General features: G+C 37.7%; 1 protein-coding gene across 1 annotated transcript in view; it reads right to left on the bottom strand.

Moving 5' to 3' along the window:
* Positions 1–3,487: 3,487 nt before the first annotated feature.
* The window catches only part of ctnnb1 (catenin (cadherin-associated protein), beta 1), a 30,376-nt gene continuing 13,313 nt past the window's right edge, over positions 3,488–20,550 (bottom strand). The window contains exons 2-16 of the mRNA XM_028817915.2: positions 15,363–15,410; positions 14,919–15,143; positions 14,555–14,808; positions 14,240–14,478; positions 10,915–11,116; positions 10,689–10,833; positions 10,502–10,605; positions 10,057–10,395; positions 9,655–9,813; positions 9,459–9,578; positions 8,214–8,364; positions 7,867–7,988; positions 7,724–7,784; positions 5,196–5,416; positions 3,488–5,062 (exon numbers count right to left, since the gene is read on the bottom strand). Of these exons, the coding sequence (XP_028673748.1) occupies positions 5,208–5,416; positions 7,724–7,784; positions 7,867–7,988; positions 8,214–8,364; positions 9,459–9,578; positions 9,655–9,813; positions 10,057–10,395; positions 10,502–10,605; positions 10,689–10,833; positions 10,915–11,116; positions 14,240–14,478; positions 14,555–14,808; positions 14,919–15,143; positions 15,363–15,375 (2,343 nt within the window). The 5' untranslated portion in view covers positions 15,376–15,410 and the 3' untranslated portion in view covers positions 3,488–5,062; positions 5,196–5,207. The remainder of the gene's footprint in view (positions 5,063–5,195; positions 5,417–7,723; positions 7,785–7,866; positions 7,989–8,213; positions 8,365–9,458; positions 9,579–9,654; positions 9,814–10,056; positions 10,396–10,501; positions 10,606–10,688; positions 10,834–10,914; positions 11,117–14,239; positions 14,479–14,554; positions 14,809–14,918; positions 15,144–15,362; positions 15,411–20,550) is intronic.

Raw genomic sequence — 20,550 nt, 5'->3', positions numbered from 1 at the left:
AACGTGGGCCAGAGAAGGAAGAGAGGAGTTCGAGGTCAAAGAAAATAAGATGAGTAAGTTAGAGGCAAAGGCTAGATGATCATCTCCAAAACAGCTTGATATTCCTTTAACAGTTGCAAATATTTCAGACGTTGAAGGTCCATAGGACTGTAGCCAACCCCCAAAGTCAATATCCATCACTTTTGAGTGATAGTGGGCTCAGAGGAAGAAGATCCATGAGGACTCCAATGTTGAGACAAAAGGATAGATTGGAAATTGCTAAAAATGTACATTGACAAGCCACAGTGCTTCTGGGACCTTTGGACAGAAGAGAAAACTGGAGTTTTGGCAAATCACATCAGCTCTATATCTAAGAACAGAAAAAAAATAAATGAAGCTTTCAAAGAAATCATACTGTACCAACAGTGAATGAGGCTGCTCAGTTATGTTTTTGGGCCTGCTTCGCTGTGATAAGCTCAAAATACTTTATATGGCTAGAAATCACAGGAATGTCAGACATCCTCAGTAGACTAAATTCAGCAACTAGTCAAGCTGGACATTCCCACGATACAGAAGTCATGCAATGAGAGGTCAGCTTTAAATGCAATTAGCAAATACTGTAGCTTAAACACACCATTGTAAAGTGCAAATGCTTAAGAATCCATTTTGATGAATGCCAAAAAAAATGTAGAACCCTGTCTGAACACAAGGAGTGAGAAAAGGAGCCGTGGCAGGTTCAACAAAATTAAAAGGGTCGAAAACCTATACCTTAATGAAAGGACAGCTGTAGTAACTTAAGCTTTTGCCACCTTAACCCCAACCTAAATCTGCAAGAGATAGAAGTTGGAAGTCAAGGACTTGCCTGCAAAATAAAGTTAAATCAAGCTTTTCACCTTGGAGGTACTTAAATCCATGTAATAGCTATATGCCGGTCAATACTACATACAAATCGTGCAAATGTATGGGATGAATTTAGGATTACACCAATAGTTAAATGTACCTAAACATTAACTAAAGGGGTCACCACTTGTTTTATGTGCTTACAAGAGATTGTAGTGCATGGATTTACTTGCTAATGGTTACCATGAATTCAGTGGTGGGACTGAACTCTTATGTTAAATTTAATTTACTACACAGCAACACTTCCTACTAAGCATATTAATGGAGAATTTCAAGTATTTCATCTCATCACATTTGATTACGAACACTAGCAGTTAAATCTTTTAAAGGGCTGCTTTCATACTGCCAAAACAAACTTACCTGATCAGATGTTTTGCTGCACATGTGCTCCAACATATCCATACCAACTGGTTTCAAACACAGTCAATCATGTAGGAAATTGACAAATCTGCAGACAGTAAATTACAGCTGCCAGGGGTAATGTTGCAGTCTAGTTATTACATATTAGTGCAGTTGCTGTAGCAGATGCTGTTTAAGTACAATATGGTAGTCTAAAACAAGAGCACAAATGCAATTTCACAGGAGGCATGCAAGTATTTTCACAGGTCACACATTTTAAATTGTGGATAGAACGGGGCAAGGATTTAGTCCAGCGGTCCTGGAAGACCACAAGGGAAGGTTTTCATGCAAAACTACTGCATAAATCAGTGCAACACTTAACCAATTTCATTAATTTCACCCACATTTCTAAATAATGCATACACTTCACAAAAAAAAAAAAGCCACAACTTTAAATGCTTATTTTCTTAGCAATGTACCCTTTTAAGTAGTAGTCTAACTTAACTGTGTCCTAATACTGTTAAGGAGCAGTGTAGATATTGGTGCAAATATTAATGCTAAAGTGGTGCCAATTCCACACCTATAGAAACATTTAATAAATTGAGGCAGACAGGTAAAATATGGTACTGGAGTACTCTGTACCCTGATTGCATCTACATGCTAACAATGACACCTTAATGGTAAAAGGGGAAGCATGCTCTACGAGTGAATTTAAATCTTCGAGTTACCTCTACCATTTTTCCCCAAGTTCTGGCAAAACTTAAAATGATTACACATCAATTTAAAAAGTTGCATTCATGAAATTGGTTAGAATAAAAACCATACGATTGACGACACCAGGACTGAACTTAAGAACCACAAAGCAAACGAGCCACAATCATCCAGCTTAACGAATAGCTTTCTCATATTCATAACTTGCCCAAGCCCTAAACACTTACCAAGCAGCCTTATTTCCTTAGGTTAGTGTTCAGTGTAAAAGTATTGGTAACAGCATGCAGGCCTGAGCTGAACACACTAATGCACAAACTACCTGTAGTACGTATATGCACTACTTGCATAAAGTAAACTAGAACTTAAATACCAGGCAGGTGTCTATCAGGTGAAAAGAAAAATCAAGAACTTCACATCAGCTGTTGCATGTTGTGCTATGGATTACACCATTTACATTTGTTTGGAGGACACTTGCCCAAACATTTACAAAAAGAAAAAAACATTAGGCTTAGGACTATTTATTCAGCAAGTCAAATAGGACAGTTAAAAGCAGACTGCCATTAGTGAAAAGATGGAATACATTTACAATCACAGATTAACATATATTGGTTTGTTGTTGCATTTAAGTCATCAGCACTCAATGTCCAGCCACGAGTGGCTCAAGACAAGCTACAACTCAAGACTCCAGCAAATCAACTCCTAAGCAACTCAGAACCGAGCCGGAGCAGGGCAAAGACCAGACTTATCCCAAAGATATGCAGAAACAAAGGGAACATAAGGCAGCAGGTATGGTGTTACTACCTTACCTAATCCAAAATATACTTGTTTAAGGATGTAGGACGTTATCCAACTGATGTATGAAATACAATCAATCACATAGCTGGCAGAAGTTAGTTTCTCACTCCTACACATTTACGGAACATGCATTAAGCCACCTGTAGTATAAATTATGCACACATCTCAGAATTCTGAATTACATGAAATAAGCACATTACTGTTCCAATAATCCTGCCTGACCACTGATTAGACAATTGACTGGTGAGCTACCAGCCAAAGCTTAAATGAGAACAATATTATCCACAGAGCAGCCTGTATTTGCCTACTTCAGACTAAGCACAAGTTGCATAGTTAAGTAGGCATCTGGAAATAAAAGGAGACACTCAAACTGGAGATCTGCAGCTCTGGTTCTTGTGCATGTACTTTAAATGGGGTCTTAATCCCCAAAGGGCTGCAAGTCTGTTTCAACAGCTCTAAGTGATCACTTTGGTATTGAAGACTTCAAGTGAGGATCACCTAATACCCATTTCATCCACATACCAAGGCAGGTCTATCACAAACTAAGCAAACTGAACAGTCTTAAAAGTTTAGTTCCAAGCTGGACTAATAGCTTGTTCACACAAATCACTTGCAAATTTCAAAAGGATAAATGAAACATACCTTTCTGTTTAAGTGTCAATTTGTCTATTTTCAAAATTTAGCCATAGCTTCACACTGAAATGCTTGTAAGAACTTACATTTACCAAGTCTGATAAGATGAGGTACAAAAAATTCTGACAACTTTTAAAAGCAAAAATACTATGTTTTATTTTTTAGCATTTTAAAACATTGTTCACAACATTTGCAAAAATGGGTACAGAAGAAATTTATATTTACGGTGCAGGTTGCCCTCAGGACAAAACAAAAATGCACCACAACACCCTTCCCCTATTTAAACACAAGCAGGTTAAATCTATGACAGGAGGACTCCCACAGACTGCTGTGTTCCATTACAAAACAAGACTGACCTTTGTTTCAGGTGAAAACAAAACCCCAAGCATTTGACTTCCATTGCTACTATAAAAAGAAAAATACAAAAACCACACTAAGCAATGCTGGACAGTGTACTTAGTTCGTACAGAATAAAAAAATACCAAAAATATGCAGCAGCTCTGGCAAGCATACAATCCGTGCCAAATGTGGGTTAAGTTTCATAATCAAATGTGATGCTCACAATAAAGTTTCCCTAATCAAAGTAGACACGTAAGCACTGTTCATCAGCACTAATGGCAAGATACAAAGCCCCAATAAATTCAACTTGCATTTTTTCCATTCAAGTTTTGTGCTGACAAACTAATTGCTTTTCAGTCACTGCTTTGCAATCCACACTTGCAAAAATGGACACAAGAGATCAGTTGTTTCTTCAGCTGGGTGGTGGGGAGTGCTGGTGGTAGGAAGAAACTGATGAAGGAACAGAATCACCAAAAATGTGAATTAGATAAATGTTTAATAAATGTTTCATTTCAGTTACGAAAATGTTCAAGCTGTTTCAAGTTAAGCCAAATTGTTTACATTTCAATAACACATCACAAAATAATTCAGGCAAAATTGAAATAAGTCCATTTTTATTGTTTAGCCATTTTTAACCATGGTAACCAAGAAGTACAGCAGGCTACAACAACTTTGGGATAAATGAATTTTTAAACTATTTTCACTTTTAGCAAAAGTCTTATTCTGGCCCCCATCTAATTGCAAATTCCACTGAAAACATTGACACTGGAAATGGTTAACCCGCTTTACGCAATTTAAAAGAATGCAATTGGACCATTGTCTAATTTTATACAAAAACTACACAATGTTACTTTTTAGTCAGAGTACAACTAAAATGATTATGTTTTAGTGTTCTACACCATTACTTTAATCTTAAAAAGTAGAAACAGCTGGAGCATTACCACTATAACTTAACACTACAAGACTGTTAAAGTAATACAAAGTACTGTAAAAGTAAAAAATAAAAATGGCTAGTTTAAAAGCAAGCTATGTCAGTACCATTACAGAAACTGAAAAAGTTAAAAGAAAAAAAAAAAAAAAAAAAAACAAATTAGAAGGCTAGGGTTTTAAATCCATCTTGAGATCCACTCGTGTGCATTCTTCAAATAGGCAGCCACTCCCAAAATCCATTTATTTTTATTCCACAACCAAATAGGACCAGAACATAAAAAAAAAAAAAAAAAAAAAAAAAAAATCTTCAACTGTTCCCATAGGAAACTCTGCTTTTGTTAGTGTCAGGCACTTTCAGAGATACTAGCCAACCCTTCAAGCCCTCTCAGCAACTCTACAGGCCAAATCACAATGCAGGATCATTCAGACAATACAGCTGTTGAAGAGAAAAAGCATGTTAGCACCAAAAAAAAAAAAAAAAAAAAGCAATTTCTAAAAACCATTACAGCACACTTGGGAGCCTACACAAGGAATATCTGTACAAGTACAGATGTTCATTCATTGCTTACCTTAAAAGATATTTACAGGTCAGTATCGAACCAGGCCAGCTGATTACTATCACCTGGGGGAAGTCCATCAATCAAATCCTGAGCATGTCCCAAATCAGGCAGCCCATCAACTGGGTATTCAGCACCAGGGTGATGTCCACCCATCTCATGATCCATCATTGGGTCCATTCCCATTGCATCTTGACCATATCCTCCAGAATGGAAGGAACGATAGCTAGGATCTATAGAGAAGACAAAAGAAACTTGACAACTTGCAAACATTTGAACCCAGAGATTCAAAAGGAAAAAAGGTGCCTGCAAAGACCTCTCAGCTAGTGAAAGATGCTAGTACTGCTACAAGGCATGAAAGGTTCTAGTTATCTACCGATATCCAAATCTCCGATCAGATAATCTAGAATTTTAGGCCATGGTTGCCCTGCACTTGATATATTAGAAGACTGAGTCAAACACTGAGAATTTTCAGAGCATTTGCCAATGCCAAAAATCAAGCCGAAACATTAAAAGTAGTCTTTAGAAATGCCTGACTGATGGGTTTTAGGCAAGGGTGCTGAAGCTCAAGCAAACATACTGACCTCACAGTAATACATTAAACTTTTGCATGAAAAGGGTGCAAGTTTGATACCACTTTTGGGGAACACCTCACCAGTGAGGGTGAAGCATCTTCATTACAGAGGGGAAAAAAAAAAAAAGATTCTACTTTACAAGTCAGGAAACCAATCAAAATGTGTTGAATGGCCTCAATTACCAACACAGTGGTTTGATGCAGTTATGTAAATTACCTTTACTAAAAAATGTAAAGCTGGAAAACTCTGCAGACTAGACACCTGTGCATTGGTGACCTGCTACTATCAATTTACCAGACAATCTGAATCTATTAACACCTATGATCTAAGATTAGATTATACTTTGTCCCCCAAGTAGATTTTCTCAAAAAGTGCCTCTATAAACTAAGAATGCAATAATCCAGGGAGTTTCAAATCAGGGGTTTTGGGGGCAGTAGACTTGCAGAGGTAATTTTTTTTTGTTTTAAACTAGAAAGTATGAACTTAAAATATAAAGCCTGAGACTAGAAATTACAGCTACTTGTTACAGAAACCAGAACATCTTTATTTACAAATGATACTCTATCAAAATCTTAGTTTATAGCAGGGGTTCACAAACTTAAGATGGGTTCACGGTCCCACACTAATATGGCCAATGATGCAAAATTAAGCACAACCTTCAACCTGTATTACTTACAGTAGTAATAGCATGGATAGTAAAAGGATCCTCATTTTCTAACCAAGGTAAATAACTACCCAGACAATCTGATGTATAGTACAGCTCATCAAGCTGCCTCTCCAATATGAAAATCTGGATGGGTAAATATTCAAAATCTACCTTTTGTTTTCCTGCCGAAACGTCCTAGGTTTGCATCCTTAAAGTGCAAACTGTTTACATAACAATTTACATAGACTGAATCTGCTATATCAATAGGCAATGATATATTAAACAAGGCTAGAGTTAATATTCTGAGGACTTTGATTGTGACTGCAAAAATCTAAGTCTTAATAGGATTCCTTTAAACTTCTTGTTAACCCTAAAAGACTGCAAACACAAAAACCCAACACAAGATGTACCAGTGTTTTTCATGACAAGCAATCCAAACACTCTGGTAACATTGAAATAACTAGCTCCTAGTATTTTCAGCTTTCACAAATGAGTATGGAGGCTTCCTACAATATAAAGTAACATTTACTGAAAGAATTTAAGTCCCGTTACCATTGCATGCACAATGTTACAATTTTAATAAATGTTTCACTAGCAAAAGCAGTTAGTACATGGTGCTCAAACACAGGAAACTTTTTTGGGGGAACAGAAAGTGATAGTACATGTTGAATGCCAACTACCAATTTGACTATTCCAGCATGTTCTACACCTGCAATTAGTTTTTGCATCTTATACATTCTATTGGAAAAATACAGCCAACAATTCTCAAAAAAATCTGTATAGCAGCTGTGAACACAGGGGTTCAAAGACTTTTCTGCAATCTTCATGGTCTCTTATCTTTGAGCGTGTGTTAGACGAGACAAGTTACATGGTGTCCTGAAATATAGGGCAAGAGGGGAAAAAAAAAATTTTTGGAATACCCGACACTGACAATTCAAAACAGATTAGCATCAGAAAGCATCATTGACTTGCTACTTATAATGAAGGCGACAGTCAAACACTTAACTTTAAACACATACTGAACCTATCAATAAAGCATAGCCAATCAGCTTGAGTACCAAGTAATACTCATTACACCCAAGGACAAACACAGGGGTATTTAGAGCTGCTAACTACCTAAAGCAAAAACTGATTTATGAGGAAACTTAGTATTTTTATATGTGGCATATTGGCATATCTTGTGCATTCATATAACCAAGACACTTATCACTAACTGAATCCAACCCAACACATTTAACTTGCCCACTGCTTTGTAAAGTTCAGCTTCAATCAGTTAAAGCATTTAAAAAAAAAAAAAAAAATTAAAAAAGTACACATACCATCTTGACGGTAGCCTAAAGGTTCTCCTTGGGCTCCAATATCTATTCCCAATTCCCCAGTCTAGATGAAGTGTAAAGAGGGATATATTAGTGCCAAATTTCCCCATCCCTAAACCACAAGTTTAGAAAAATGTATACTGTACCTCATTCCATGTCATTGGCTCAGTTCTGAAAAGCGAGCTTGTCAGTTCAACAGACAATCGTTTTTTGTAGTCTTGAGGCTTGTCTTCAGACATCCTGAACAGAACAGCAGCTGCATAGGTTGCTAAATATACAAAAACCAACAAAAAGCACAAAAAAAAAAAAAAATCAGATAAACCCTAATCAGAGTATTTCAGCAATACTGGGTATAAAGTACTCCACCATATTAGATTAAAACCAAAAAAGCGAGGGCTAAGGGAAACATGAATTAGACCGAACTTGCATCCTAGAGGATGCCCATCACAAAATTGGCCAGCATTTTGGAAAATTCAGAATGTCAAGCACTCACCAACACCCTCATTTCTAGAGTGAAGCAGTTCTGTAAGAGGAGCTGTTGCTCCTTCAGCCTCTATAGCTTCTGCTGCTTCCTTGTCTTGAGCCAATTCACAGAGCACTCCGGCAGCTACCCTCTGAATGTTTTCAATTGGAGAATACAAAAGCTAACCAAAGAGGGGGGGGGGGAAAAACACTGGTGAAACATTTGTAATTGTTTCAACTCAAACATTTACACTCAACAGCTATGGTTTTTGACTGATCTGGTCACATTTTCAGAAAAATGAATCTCACATTTGACAACTTTGTATGCTTAAATGGTATTTCATACTTATTCAAACATACAGTTCTTAAGTAGCTGATCAATATCCTATACAGTTATGAAAGCAGGGAAGGTGTGTAGATACTAGCACATATTTAGCAACATAACCAAGGGTTACTTTATATATCAGCAAGCCTTGTGATGCATTTTCTATGTATGCAATGCAAGTCAAAAATGTGCAAAGAGGTTGGGTAATTAATAAATCTTGCTCCTTTGTACATTATGAAAGTGCAGCCCTTTATATCACCAGTCATTATCTTAACTCCAACACTCCACTTCTCATGCTTATCTTTTGGAATAATGAGCAGCAGAGGGGAGGTCTTTTTCTTTATGCACCAAAAACTTGAAACTCTTTACTGAGAGACAACAGGCTAAAACTGCAGAACGTTTAAACAAAATTTGTTGTTTCATAAAAACGAAACTAAAAATTGAGCCTAATTGTGTATTTATCACATACTACTTGGATTTTCAATCCTTAACCGCTTTTTTTCATTTGCAAAATTTGCTGAACATACTATGTAGCTACTGGAGACGCTGGAATTAATGGATGCTCCAAGTTTAAAAAAAATTAATAAATAAGCTGATAATTTATGCTACAGAGAATGTCCAGTGGGTGGGTGGTCTTACAGCCTTTGAAACCCTGCAGCTCTCTCTAGCTGGTGTTTCTTCTACTGTACCCCTTGGCCATCTGATAATGGCATCAGCCTTGTTATAATGACTCAAATAAAATACAATTGCACAAGTGTGTATCGATTTCCCCATTAGTTTATATAAATAAAAAACCCACATCCTTGCCTAGCATGGTGACCCCTATATATGCCCAGAGTATGAAAAATGTTAGACCCTTTATTCACTTTCCAATTCAAAGAGAACTGCAACACAATTTGTCTCTAGATCAAAATATTATACAACTATACAAAAGAATTCAATGGTTTTTACCTGGACAAAAAGTGGAATGGTATTAAGTCCTCTGATGACTATTCGGTTATGAACATCTCTTGCCAGAATATGGAGAGCTCCAGTGCAACCTTCAACAATTTCCTCCATGCGTACTCCCTCCTGAAATTATTATTTTTTTTTTTTTTAGTAACCAAGAATTAAACAAGAGAATCTTTAAATAAATAAGCCTACATACCACAAACTGTTGCTGTGTTCCACCCATGGAAGTTCGGCGCTGAGTGTCTTGATGTGCCCTCACCAACAGCTGCACCAATCGGGGGATTGCACCTTGCTCACGCAGTGGAGCATGATTTGCAGGACAGAGAGCTAAATTGCGGATCAGTCCCACTGTTGCCTTAAGAAAATAAAATTGGATAAAAAGCACAAAAAACCATTGCATTTGAGTTTAGTTGTCAACTGCTTTTATATATATATATATATGTTCAGAATATGGCTTCAAGTGGGTTTATTTTAAACTTGGGTTTAACTGGATCAGTTAAATATACTTTAAGGTTATGAGCAAATACATTTTCAACACACACTAGCCAACGACTCAACTAAAGAGAACTTTCAATACAAAAAAAAAAAAAAAAATTACCTTTATTAGTGGCCAGTGAGATGGTGGATGTAGCAATTTTACCACCACAGGAAGGCCATAGTGAAGACGGACTGCATTTTGGGCCATCTCAGCATCCTGGTGTCTACTAGTGAGGTGACGCAGAGCACAAATTGCTGGTTCTGTGATGTCTTCTCTGTCTCCAGCACGAAGGACTGTGCGAACCAGGGCCTCAATACCACCAACCTGGCACACCATCATTTTGTTCTTGTAGTTGTTGCATGTAAGATTGGACAAAATACCAGCTGCACATGTTACAACATTAATATCATCCGAGCCTAGAAGCTGGACAAGTGTTCCAAGAAGACCTTCCATCCCCTCCTGTCAACATGAAAATTTACTTAAGCAAATTGCAAGCAATTACTTTTTGTAACTTAATTTGGAGAGAGTATGACAAAATCCAAATTTTACAGAAAATTCCTGTTACCTGCTTAGTGGCAGCATCTGAAAGATTTCTCAAAGTCCAAAGACAATTCTGTACAAGGCGCTGGCTAGGATCTGTCAGATGAAGTCCCAAGGCTTGCATACCACCTAGTTTTAAAGAGTCACATTAGCATGACGACTTTTTAGCTTGGATTTTCCTCATGTGACTAAACATAAATCAAAACACATACCAGCTTCAACAATTGCTGGCTTGTTACTGGAGCATACAGAGAGCACTTTTAGCACTCTGCTAGTGGTCCACAATAACTTCTCATATGTGTAGGTTCTCATGATGTTAACTAAAGCTTGAGGACCTCCACTGGCCAATATTATAAGCTGAAAAAGAAGTTCACACTATAAATGCTAGAAGGATATGTAAACTAGAAGAAAAAAAAAGTGGGAAAAATCAAGTCTTACTTTGCTTTCCTGGTTGCCATATGCCAAAATCTGAAGACAGTCAGTTGTTATTGCAAGAAACTTAACATTAGTCTTATTCAGTAAAGCAACCATTTTCTGAAGGCCACCAGCCAGTCGAACAGCCATCTTAGCTCCTTCTTGATGCAACAGCAAATTATGCAGTGTGGTGATTGCATAGAACAATACAGAGTCAATGGGAGAGCTGTGGGGGGGGGAAAAAAAAAAAAGCTACCAATTTAGACTTACAAAATTCAAACTTATAAAATGGTACACAAAACAAAGTAGCTTACTAGCCTCCACTTGGCTATAACTGTTTCCAGGCTGCTTGTTAAGTAATACTCTAAATTTTACTAGTTCATACAGTTCTCCCACCAAGATGCACATTCTGAGTTCTGCACACAAACTTCTAGCACAGTAAACCACTACACTGAACAGGCAGTTTACCAGTTTAATCAAAAAACTGTCGCAGTATTATGAAAGGTTAGCCAACACTATCAAAATGGGTTTTCCACATAGTCAAAAAAAAATAAAATAAAAAAATAAAAATAAAAATGAGCAGTTCGTCCCAGGCAGTTTTACCAAGTATTATTGGTAAAAGGGTTCATGGATTTTACCACCCATGTATCATACCAACAGAAACCCTCTAAAACCAGCCCCGACATTTCATAGAAATTTTGCTATTTTGTGAATGATCAATTTAGTTTGACGGCTTCTGCTCTGGAATTCAACTCTGCCTACTAAGACAAATCTCATTTAACATTCCTTCTATTAAAATCCAAAGGAAATCTGACTGCACTTTCAAATATTAATTTTAGCCATATTGTGTCTTATACTGCTCTCTATAATTTATGCACTTTATTTTTCTTGTCTAGACATTTGCTTTTATAATTTTTCTGATAAGGTACTCTGAAATTTTACATTTATCAAAAAATGGCAAAGCCACTTAAAAGCAATGTTTTGCTAGTGTAATTACTCAAAATCCCCAAAAATCTGAAAACCACATTAGACTTAAGTTTAAGGAGGCTCACATTTAGCTCTGTTTGGGGTCTGTACAAGATCCATGACTGATTAAACTTTTAAAAATTAGCATTCTGTATTAAATATTTAGTTACAAAACTGAATCAGAGTTCATGATGCAAAAGTGACTATGGGTTGTAGGGGCTTAATGGTAACCACACGTGACAAAGGCTGAGAAAGCTTCATGGTATTTTCATAGGGGTTTTATTATAACCAGTCTAGAAATCAAGGAATGAGCTCCTCTTAAGTTCCAAAAGGCTGTTTTTGACTAAAGTGTTAAAATACCACCCATACACAAATACTGCAAGTCTGTGGAACACATTTCAAGATTCAAAACAGCTACAGCTGCAAGGTTTGACTTGACAAAAACCCAGATATCCTAAAAACTCATTAAGAAAACATGCAACTCGTTTTCTTGGGCTACCCTTTATTTCAAGATTGAAACAATTCAGATTGACAGCCTTATTCAAGCTACTGATTGCCAACTACTGAGTTAAGGTAAACCGAAGCTTACAGGGTTTAAAAGGTAGATGCAGCAGTAGCATCTGCTATTTTTACAAAGGTCTCCACTTTTTAGGCACTGGTCCATCAGTTTAAGCACAGGGGAAAAAAGTGAATATTTGAAAAATCCATAATTTAATAAACCATCAAGAAAACTAACATTGCAACAATGCACGCTACAAACCAACATACAATTGTCCGTGACTGAAAACTGGAGGACCGCCGTCACGCCTTCTCCTCCCACAGCAAGGGACGGGGCTGGACGGCGCTCAGGTGCAATGGGGGAGAGGGGAAGGACACCAATTCCTCCCCCATTCTAGTCTGCCGATTTCTTCGTCATCTCTCAGTCATCATTCAGTACACACTGCCTGCTCGAGTGCCCGCCCCCAACTCCTCACCCGAGTCACTTTCGTCTGTACAGTCCACATGCACCTCTAAGCCATGTTGACTTCATTGTTCTTTGCGTTTCCAGCTGCTTTTCTATATAGAATCCATCAAGTCACCCGACCATGGTAGTAGCGTTGGTGTACAAAGGACAGGTACGTAATCAGTGCGAGCGCATGACCCGCACTTACTGGGAATTCCTTGTTCGTGGGGAACAATTGCAAGCCCCGGTGTCTCCATCACGAATTGGGTTCAACGGCTTACCCATGCCTCTTGGCACCGTGTAGGCACACGTTGATCCATTCAGTGTTGTGTATGTGCAGTACCGGACATCCAAGGGCATCACAGACCTGTTAATGCTCAATCTCACGTGGCTGAAAGCCACTTGTCCCTCTAAGAAGTTGGACACCAACCGCTCTTGAGTCGTGTAACTATTTAGCAGGCGGGAGTCCCATTCGTTTTCTGAATTAACCAGACAAATCGCTCCACCAACTAAGAACGGCCATGCACCACCACCCACAGAATCGAGAAAGCTATCAATCTGTCAATCCTCTCCATGTCTGGGCTGGGCGAGGTTTCCCCGTGTGGAGTCAAATTAAGCGAAAGGCTCCACACCTGGTGGTGCCCTTCCATCAATTCCTTCAAGTTTCAGCTTTGCAACCACACTCCCCCTGGAACCCAAAGACTTTGGTTACTCAGCAGTTCATGGGAATGACACCGCCAGATCGTCAGTCAGCATCGTTTATGGTCGGAACTACGACGGTATGTGACCGTCTTTGACCCTCCGACTTTTGTTCTTGATTAATGAAAACATTCTTGGCAAATCCTTTCGCTTGAATTGTTGGCGGGCGTGGCTGTCGTGCGTGTGCCATGGTTGGCTGCTTAGTGAATTGTTGGCAGGCGTGGCTCCGTCTTGCTTGCCATGGACTTCGTGAACTCTTAGAGTTGCTGAGCGTATCGTATCCCATGGTTGTCTTGCTTGTTCTGTCGGCTTAGTGAAAAATATATTTCACACACACCCCACATGTAGTAAAACATGTAGCTTAAAAAGGGAAATGAGGAAAAACCCTCCTTCCACACTTCTCTTTATAGATTTAGTGTGCCAAATGTATATAAGCTTTTAGTTGGGGGACAAAAACAAAAGGGCATAAACCATGCTATAAGGGTCCAAAAACATACCGAGCACGTTTCTTTGATTAAATTAAAAATTAAATCTAGATTTGATTCACATGCCATTTTAACTTGCTAAAATGGAAATTTTGGTAGACTTGTCCAAAAGAAGATTTTTCATCTCAAGTAAAATGCATGAAAAATCTGCAAGTTGCTAGTGTACATTTAAGCTCAATAAACTTAAATCTCTAGCAGTGAATTCTCCAGAAAAAAATTGGGGTTCTTTGACTTGGAATGATACATGATCACTTACCCTAGCATTTTTACCAAGGCAGGGATACCACCAGATTTAAAAATTGCAAGTAACCCTTCTCTATGGTGAGACAGGTTGTGAAGAGTGCCTGCTGTACACCGAGCAGTCTCTACATCATTTGTATTCTGCATGGTGCGCACAATAGCAGATACCATCTGTGGTGAGCGCATGATGGCATGACGAGATGCTTCTTTTTTAGACAGTTGATGAACCATAACTGCTGCTTTGTTTACAACCACCTGCAGAAAACAAGACAGACTTTAGTCTGATTTCTTTTGGTTCAAAGAATCCAATTTTTCTGAAGATGTACCGTACCTGGTCCTCATCATTCAAAAGTTTGGTCAGTTCTGGGATGGCACGGGTTGCTAACTCTGCATCATCTTGGTAATTAATTAGATTGACCACAGCATGTTTCAGCATCTGGGATGGTTCAGCAAGGCGTTGTACATTTGTAGGGTGAGCACCATCAAACTGTGTGGATGGGATCTGCATTCCTTCATCCAAGGTTTCTGGGAACATGGCAGCCCTTACTCTTTGGGCTCTGGTCATGGCATACTGTCCATCAATATCTGCGCAATGAATTAAAAACAACTTAGTATTGTGAGCTGAGACACCAGCCATTAACAAACCATTATATTTTGCTTTCAAAAACCAATTCTATAAACTTTTCTATACATACCAGCTACTTGATCTTGTGTGAAAGACTGAGAGAAGCCTTGCTCCCATTCATATAACACCTGATTATCCACATCATCCTCTTCAGGGTTTCCTTTCCCACTTAAAGAAGGTGCTGTAGTGGTAGCTCCAGAGTGAATTCCAGAGTCCAAGTAAGACTGCTGCTGCCAATGACTAACTGCTGCTTTGCGGTCTGGTTCCATGGCCATGTCCAGCTCCATCAAGTCCGCTAGAAAATAAATTTGAAGGAAAAAAAAGGCAACTGTACAAATAGGCCATGTGAGGTAATTGTATTTTGTATCTGTGCAGAGACTTAAAACTTCCATTTAAAAACTTGAGACCTGCTTACCTACAGTCCAGCACAAACTCCAAAAATACTTTCCAAAAATAGTTTAAACAATTTAAAACAATTGCTTTTGGCAAAATGCCTAAATAAAATACTACTTACCCTGGGTAGCCATCTTTTAGTCCAGGAACTGCAGCCTGCAGTGCTACTCTGTAAGGGAGGGGAGAAAAAAAAAAAAAGCATCTATGGCACAAAAACTGATCCAATTTGCACAAGTAAAACCAAACCTGTGTGCATATTTTTATGTTATTCTTAACTATGTTAATTACGCAAATGTGCTCTACCAAGCTAATAAGTGGCAGAATCAAACAAAAACCACCAACTTGGACAAATCCAAAAAAAAAAAAAAAAAAATGCATGATTAAGATCAATTACTTTCCCCTAAACTCTTGTAACCTTTCACATAATAAGATCAGAGTTGTAGGAAAGTGGGTTCTATCATGCCAACAATTTACACAAAGCAACTGAAGAAATACCATTGATCAGCAGTATTCAACACCTTGTACCAAAACTCCTGGGTAATACCAACATGGAATGCACAGAAAAAGTATGCAGCACATCAGCTTAACCATTTGGCTATACAGAACAGTAAATTTTAATATGGTCCAACATAATAGGCTCCAGTTTCCTAGCAACACTTCTCAGGACAAAGTTTGAAGATGGCTGGAGTTTCACACAGGCTACTGCCTAAAACAAGCTAGTACCATTTTCAGAAAGACACACAGTCATATCCTTTTTGGATGCCTTTGCTCTTCATGGAACACAACATTCCAGACATTCAGTTAGTCTAGACTTTCGGTACAAGTTTATTTGCAATTTCCACATAGTGTGCTACCCACAAGGATTTGCATTTATGATAACTGATTCAGTACAGATTTACTGCCTAATTTTTTACAAAAGTATATCTTCCACAATATAAATCCAGGGCATTAATTCATTACAAAGCAGAAATTCCTACTAGTTATTCAGGTCGATTGTATTTTACAGATAATTGTGCATACTGGCTGGAATCTCAAAAACATTGGTATTAAGTTCATATTGTTGGTTTCATTTATTAACCACAAATTGAGTAATGCTATAATATATACTCCACTTCTAAAGTGCAGATGAAAATCTGCATCTTAAAGCAATTCAAGGTTGAATGCGCTTCTGAAAGCTTGTGAGCACACAATCAGTCGCACTGGAGAGGAAATTAAACCTTAAAGTACAAAATGTGCTTTAAAGGTTTAAATATGCATTGTTAGCATATAACTAAAAATGCTAAAAATACAGGCAACATTAAACACTAAAATGTCAATACTTTGTGATCACAGATTACTAAACCTGTTGGTCATTTTATTGGTTTGCCTATACAAAAAGATTCTCCAGTAAGGAAAGTAAAGCAAGGTATGATTAAAATGCAAGCCAGACTGATTCTTTAGTTTGTTGCACCACTTCACACATGCAAACAGCCAGACTTTGCCCACTTAAAAATATTTCGGCTATTATATGCAATTTCCAGCACTACTGCTATACATTTACTCATTCTTCAACGAAATCTTAAGTTTCCACAACTGTATAGCTTCTGAGTATTTGTTACTGCAAGTACACATACAACCTGACAGCAGTTACTTAACTTGTTAAGTATTACTACACAATTTTACCAAATACTATAGTTAATTCCCCATTCTGAGTAAAGCTGAAGTCATACAACCAGAGGCAGTTACATTTAATCAGAAACCCATAACCAAATCAATACCATATGTTCTTAAATAGCACAAATGGCTACTCGTGCATATAACAGTGTGTAATGTAACTGAATACACCCAGTTGGACCTCAGTCTACTTGTAAGATAAGCCTTAGTAGTAGGGCTATCAACTAGGACTGGGTGAAATGGCAACGCTACTTAATATTTATGGACTACTCGCAGTTCAACATTTTCAACAAATCTCTAAACAGGATAGTGTTCATATTCTGCAAAATGAAAATACAAATATATTCTTAGAAATATAAAATGTATATAAAACACCCAACAGGGATTAAAAATTCCCAGACGTAAATTTTATGCAAACTGCAGAAATTCCATTTTAGTCCCCAATAAAAACTCCACTTAATTTGCTATGCACTAATCCCAGTGCTCCTCTTAAACATTTTCTGTACTCTCATTACTGTGTAGAGCCTACGGCAATTTCCTCAAGTGTCTTCCAATCTTCTCTCTAGTCAAGTTTTAATTTTGTGAACAAGTTCTGACCAACTGAGTGTGCAAATCAACCATTGTTTTTGGTCAAACTTTTGACAGTATGGTGGGGGTATAGGTGAGCCATCAAGGGCACCACTTCAGATTTTTCCTGATGCTTTCCTACAGACACCTCAGCAGTTCAATGTCAAACTTAATTACAAGTCTTTTAAAGCCTAAAAATGGGATTTTAGAATTGATGTTTGATATGACCCAACATGAACGAATGCAAAAAGTCAAAGACTATCAACTTAACAGAATGCCACTCAGCAGACTGATTAAGCAGATTGCAGACATTCAATACCCTGCAGCATTGCAGATTACTACACCCTACTCCCATGCTATTAACATTCTAGGAATCTGGATAATGCCAGTGTGTGTAAATTTTTGTAATGTGTTAACTTCGCTTCTACAGTTTTCCTTTTAGCATGCTTCTCTGTTCCTTATAGCTTATGCATACCAGTCAATTTTCTTTTGCTTCTTCATACAACCAGCAGTAGCAGAGGGAAGCAGCTCTGCAAGCTCAAACTATGTCTGTAGTGATCTGCAAGTAGAGGAGACTGTTCCTGATTTGCCTATGGTGGGAAAGTGTAAACAGGAACTTTGTGGCATTACCACCACGCAATCTCAGGCCACTTGTAGTTTCTGGTGCTTTGACTTCTATTCCAGAGTAGGTACATTTCTTTAAACCACAAACTATCGTGGGTAAGATTAGAGCGATAAGTTGACCACAAGCACTGGTGTCACTGTACAAATCTTCGCAGTTTGCACTTATTGTTCAAGATGGAGAACTGCACCATGTACAGCATTAATCTTTATAGCTGCCACCACAAGTACAAACTTCCCCATGAAGTCACATTTAGTTCTAATCAATAAGGTAGGAGAGACACCTTAAGCCACATGAATTCCCAATATGGCACTTCAGGGAGGCCAATATGAGGAGTGATGCAGTATGGTGTGCTGAATATTTAAGCAGCAAGAGGTTGAATGGTTTCCCAAACCCATCCCCCTCCTCCCAAAAAATCTGTTTACTTCACATATCACCTTTTGCATACAAGGTTTCCAGTTCCCGTTGTGTAGTGGAGATCCCCAAGTGGCCTACAACCTACAGGCACACCCCATTTCCTGAAAAGTTCCTGTGGTGAGGAAACTCCTCATATGCATTGTGATTAGCTGGTGAAAGGAGGGTAGACAGCCTGCTTGTTTCTCTCCCCACCTTAATCTAGTCATTTAAACCAATGTGGCATGGAATATTTTGTCAGCCACCACACAATGGACACTCCCTTGCTAACAATCCTGCTGTCTAACAGGGTATATAATAGAATACACCTTGTGTGGAGCATAAAGCAGGGACAATAAACAGGCTGCAGGTTGGGGTCAGGCTTTCTTTGTGGAGTGCTCTTGCATTTGTACCACTCCACTGGTTGTTTGTACTGCTGAAATTTTTAAATATCATTTTGCAAACTTTACATGACATTTGTTTGTTCAACATCTAATTTCTTCATATCCAAAAAAACTCCAAAACTGAAGTTATAGCCTCTTTGCAAAAAACGTGTTCATTAATGAAATGACCTTCTCCGTCTTTGATTTAACAGGTCTTGACTGTACACATGACCTGATTAAACTGGGAGGGGAAAAAACATTTTTGAACATCACTAACAGTCGTTTGAATTTAACGATTAAGAGGAAAAACCATCCTGTTCTACTGTCAACCAATATAAAATGAAGATCATACTAAAAACACGCTCGATTAAAGAAAAAAATGCACTCAAATTCTAGCAAGGTGCTATATTTAAGAGGTTTAATTTACTATGAAAAAAGTTCCACATTACTCAATCAGCAGGAAAACATTAGGACATTGACCTGTTCTAATGCTTGTGTATCTTTGTAGGTCAGTGTGAACTTCCCCTCAATCAAGTCTGTAAATTCACAAGAATAATTTAAAAGAGTTCTATTTTGAAGTATCCAGATTTGGGAATGAAAGTGCAAACTGCATGTTTCACATAAAGCTCTTAAAATGTAATATTGGATTCATTTTGGTTTTGCCAAACACTACTTAAGAGGGTACAGAGCATTATAGAGTTCAGTACTAACAGTTGTAATACAATGTGTATAAAATGTATTCTGACGCAGTAAACGCATTGCTCTTTCATTCTAACAGATGGCACACTATTAATACTAGTAGCGCTGAACAGCTTCCATATCCATATAGGGAAGAAAAAAAATGCTCCAAGTTTGACTGACTAAAACATATTGAAATACTTGACTGCATCTACCACCATACCTTTAACTATCCAATTTCTCCCAGAAGCTGGTATACCATACTACAAAGATATTTTGCTTCTGGATTCCAGGAAAGTGCAGTCTACTCAAAAAAATGTAACAATGCAGAAAATAAAAACTGGGCTACATAGATATTTAAACAAACATTTCTAATCTTATGATGGTTCACTCTAAAGGACGCAACTTGTGCTCTAACGAGCAATTTTGTTCACATTAAATCAAAACCAGAAAAAGGAGTTAAAACAGGTGTTGGAGAAATTGCATACAGACTACTACAAAATTAGACCATAAATAATTCCCTGGTGCAAAGTATTTCAGTAACATGTAAAACACAAAATCCACTTTTCACAATGAACTGAAAGTAAACTTAAAATTCATTTATAGTTTCTTGCTCCTATGCAGCTTAAAATTCAAAAAGCCAGTATATACATTTTATTGACTGCCTTCATGTCATGGGCAATCAGGCTTGTGTGTTACAGGAATTGCACACTTACAAATTTATTGTTTAAGTCACGTTTCCACTTGTGTTACAACTGGCACTTAGCTTACTATGTAATTTTAATTGAAATATTAAAATGATACAGTACAGCTACTGTACAAGCAGGTCAGCTAAAGATGTTCACATTTCAGAAGACAATATAGAAAAATTTAAAAAGCAGTGACAATTATCAATTTCTACAATACCGAAGTGCTGAAGCAAGTATTTCATATGCAGTCAGAAACCTTACATTACTGAATGCACAGTAGCCAGAACTACTAATTAGTTATATAGTATTAGTTGTACTTTGATA

The sequence above is a fragment of the Erpetoichthys calabaricus genome, chromosome 13 (assembly GCF_900747795.2).
Source record: "Erpetoichthys calabaricus chromosome 13, fErpCal1.3, whole genome shotgun sequence".
In the NCBI taxonomy this organism is placed as follows: Eukaryota; Metazoa; Chordata; class Cladistia; order Polypteriformes; family Polypteridae; genus Erpetoichthys; species Erpetoichthys calabaricus.
This window is presented reverse-complemented; position numbering and strand designations above follow the sequence as displayed.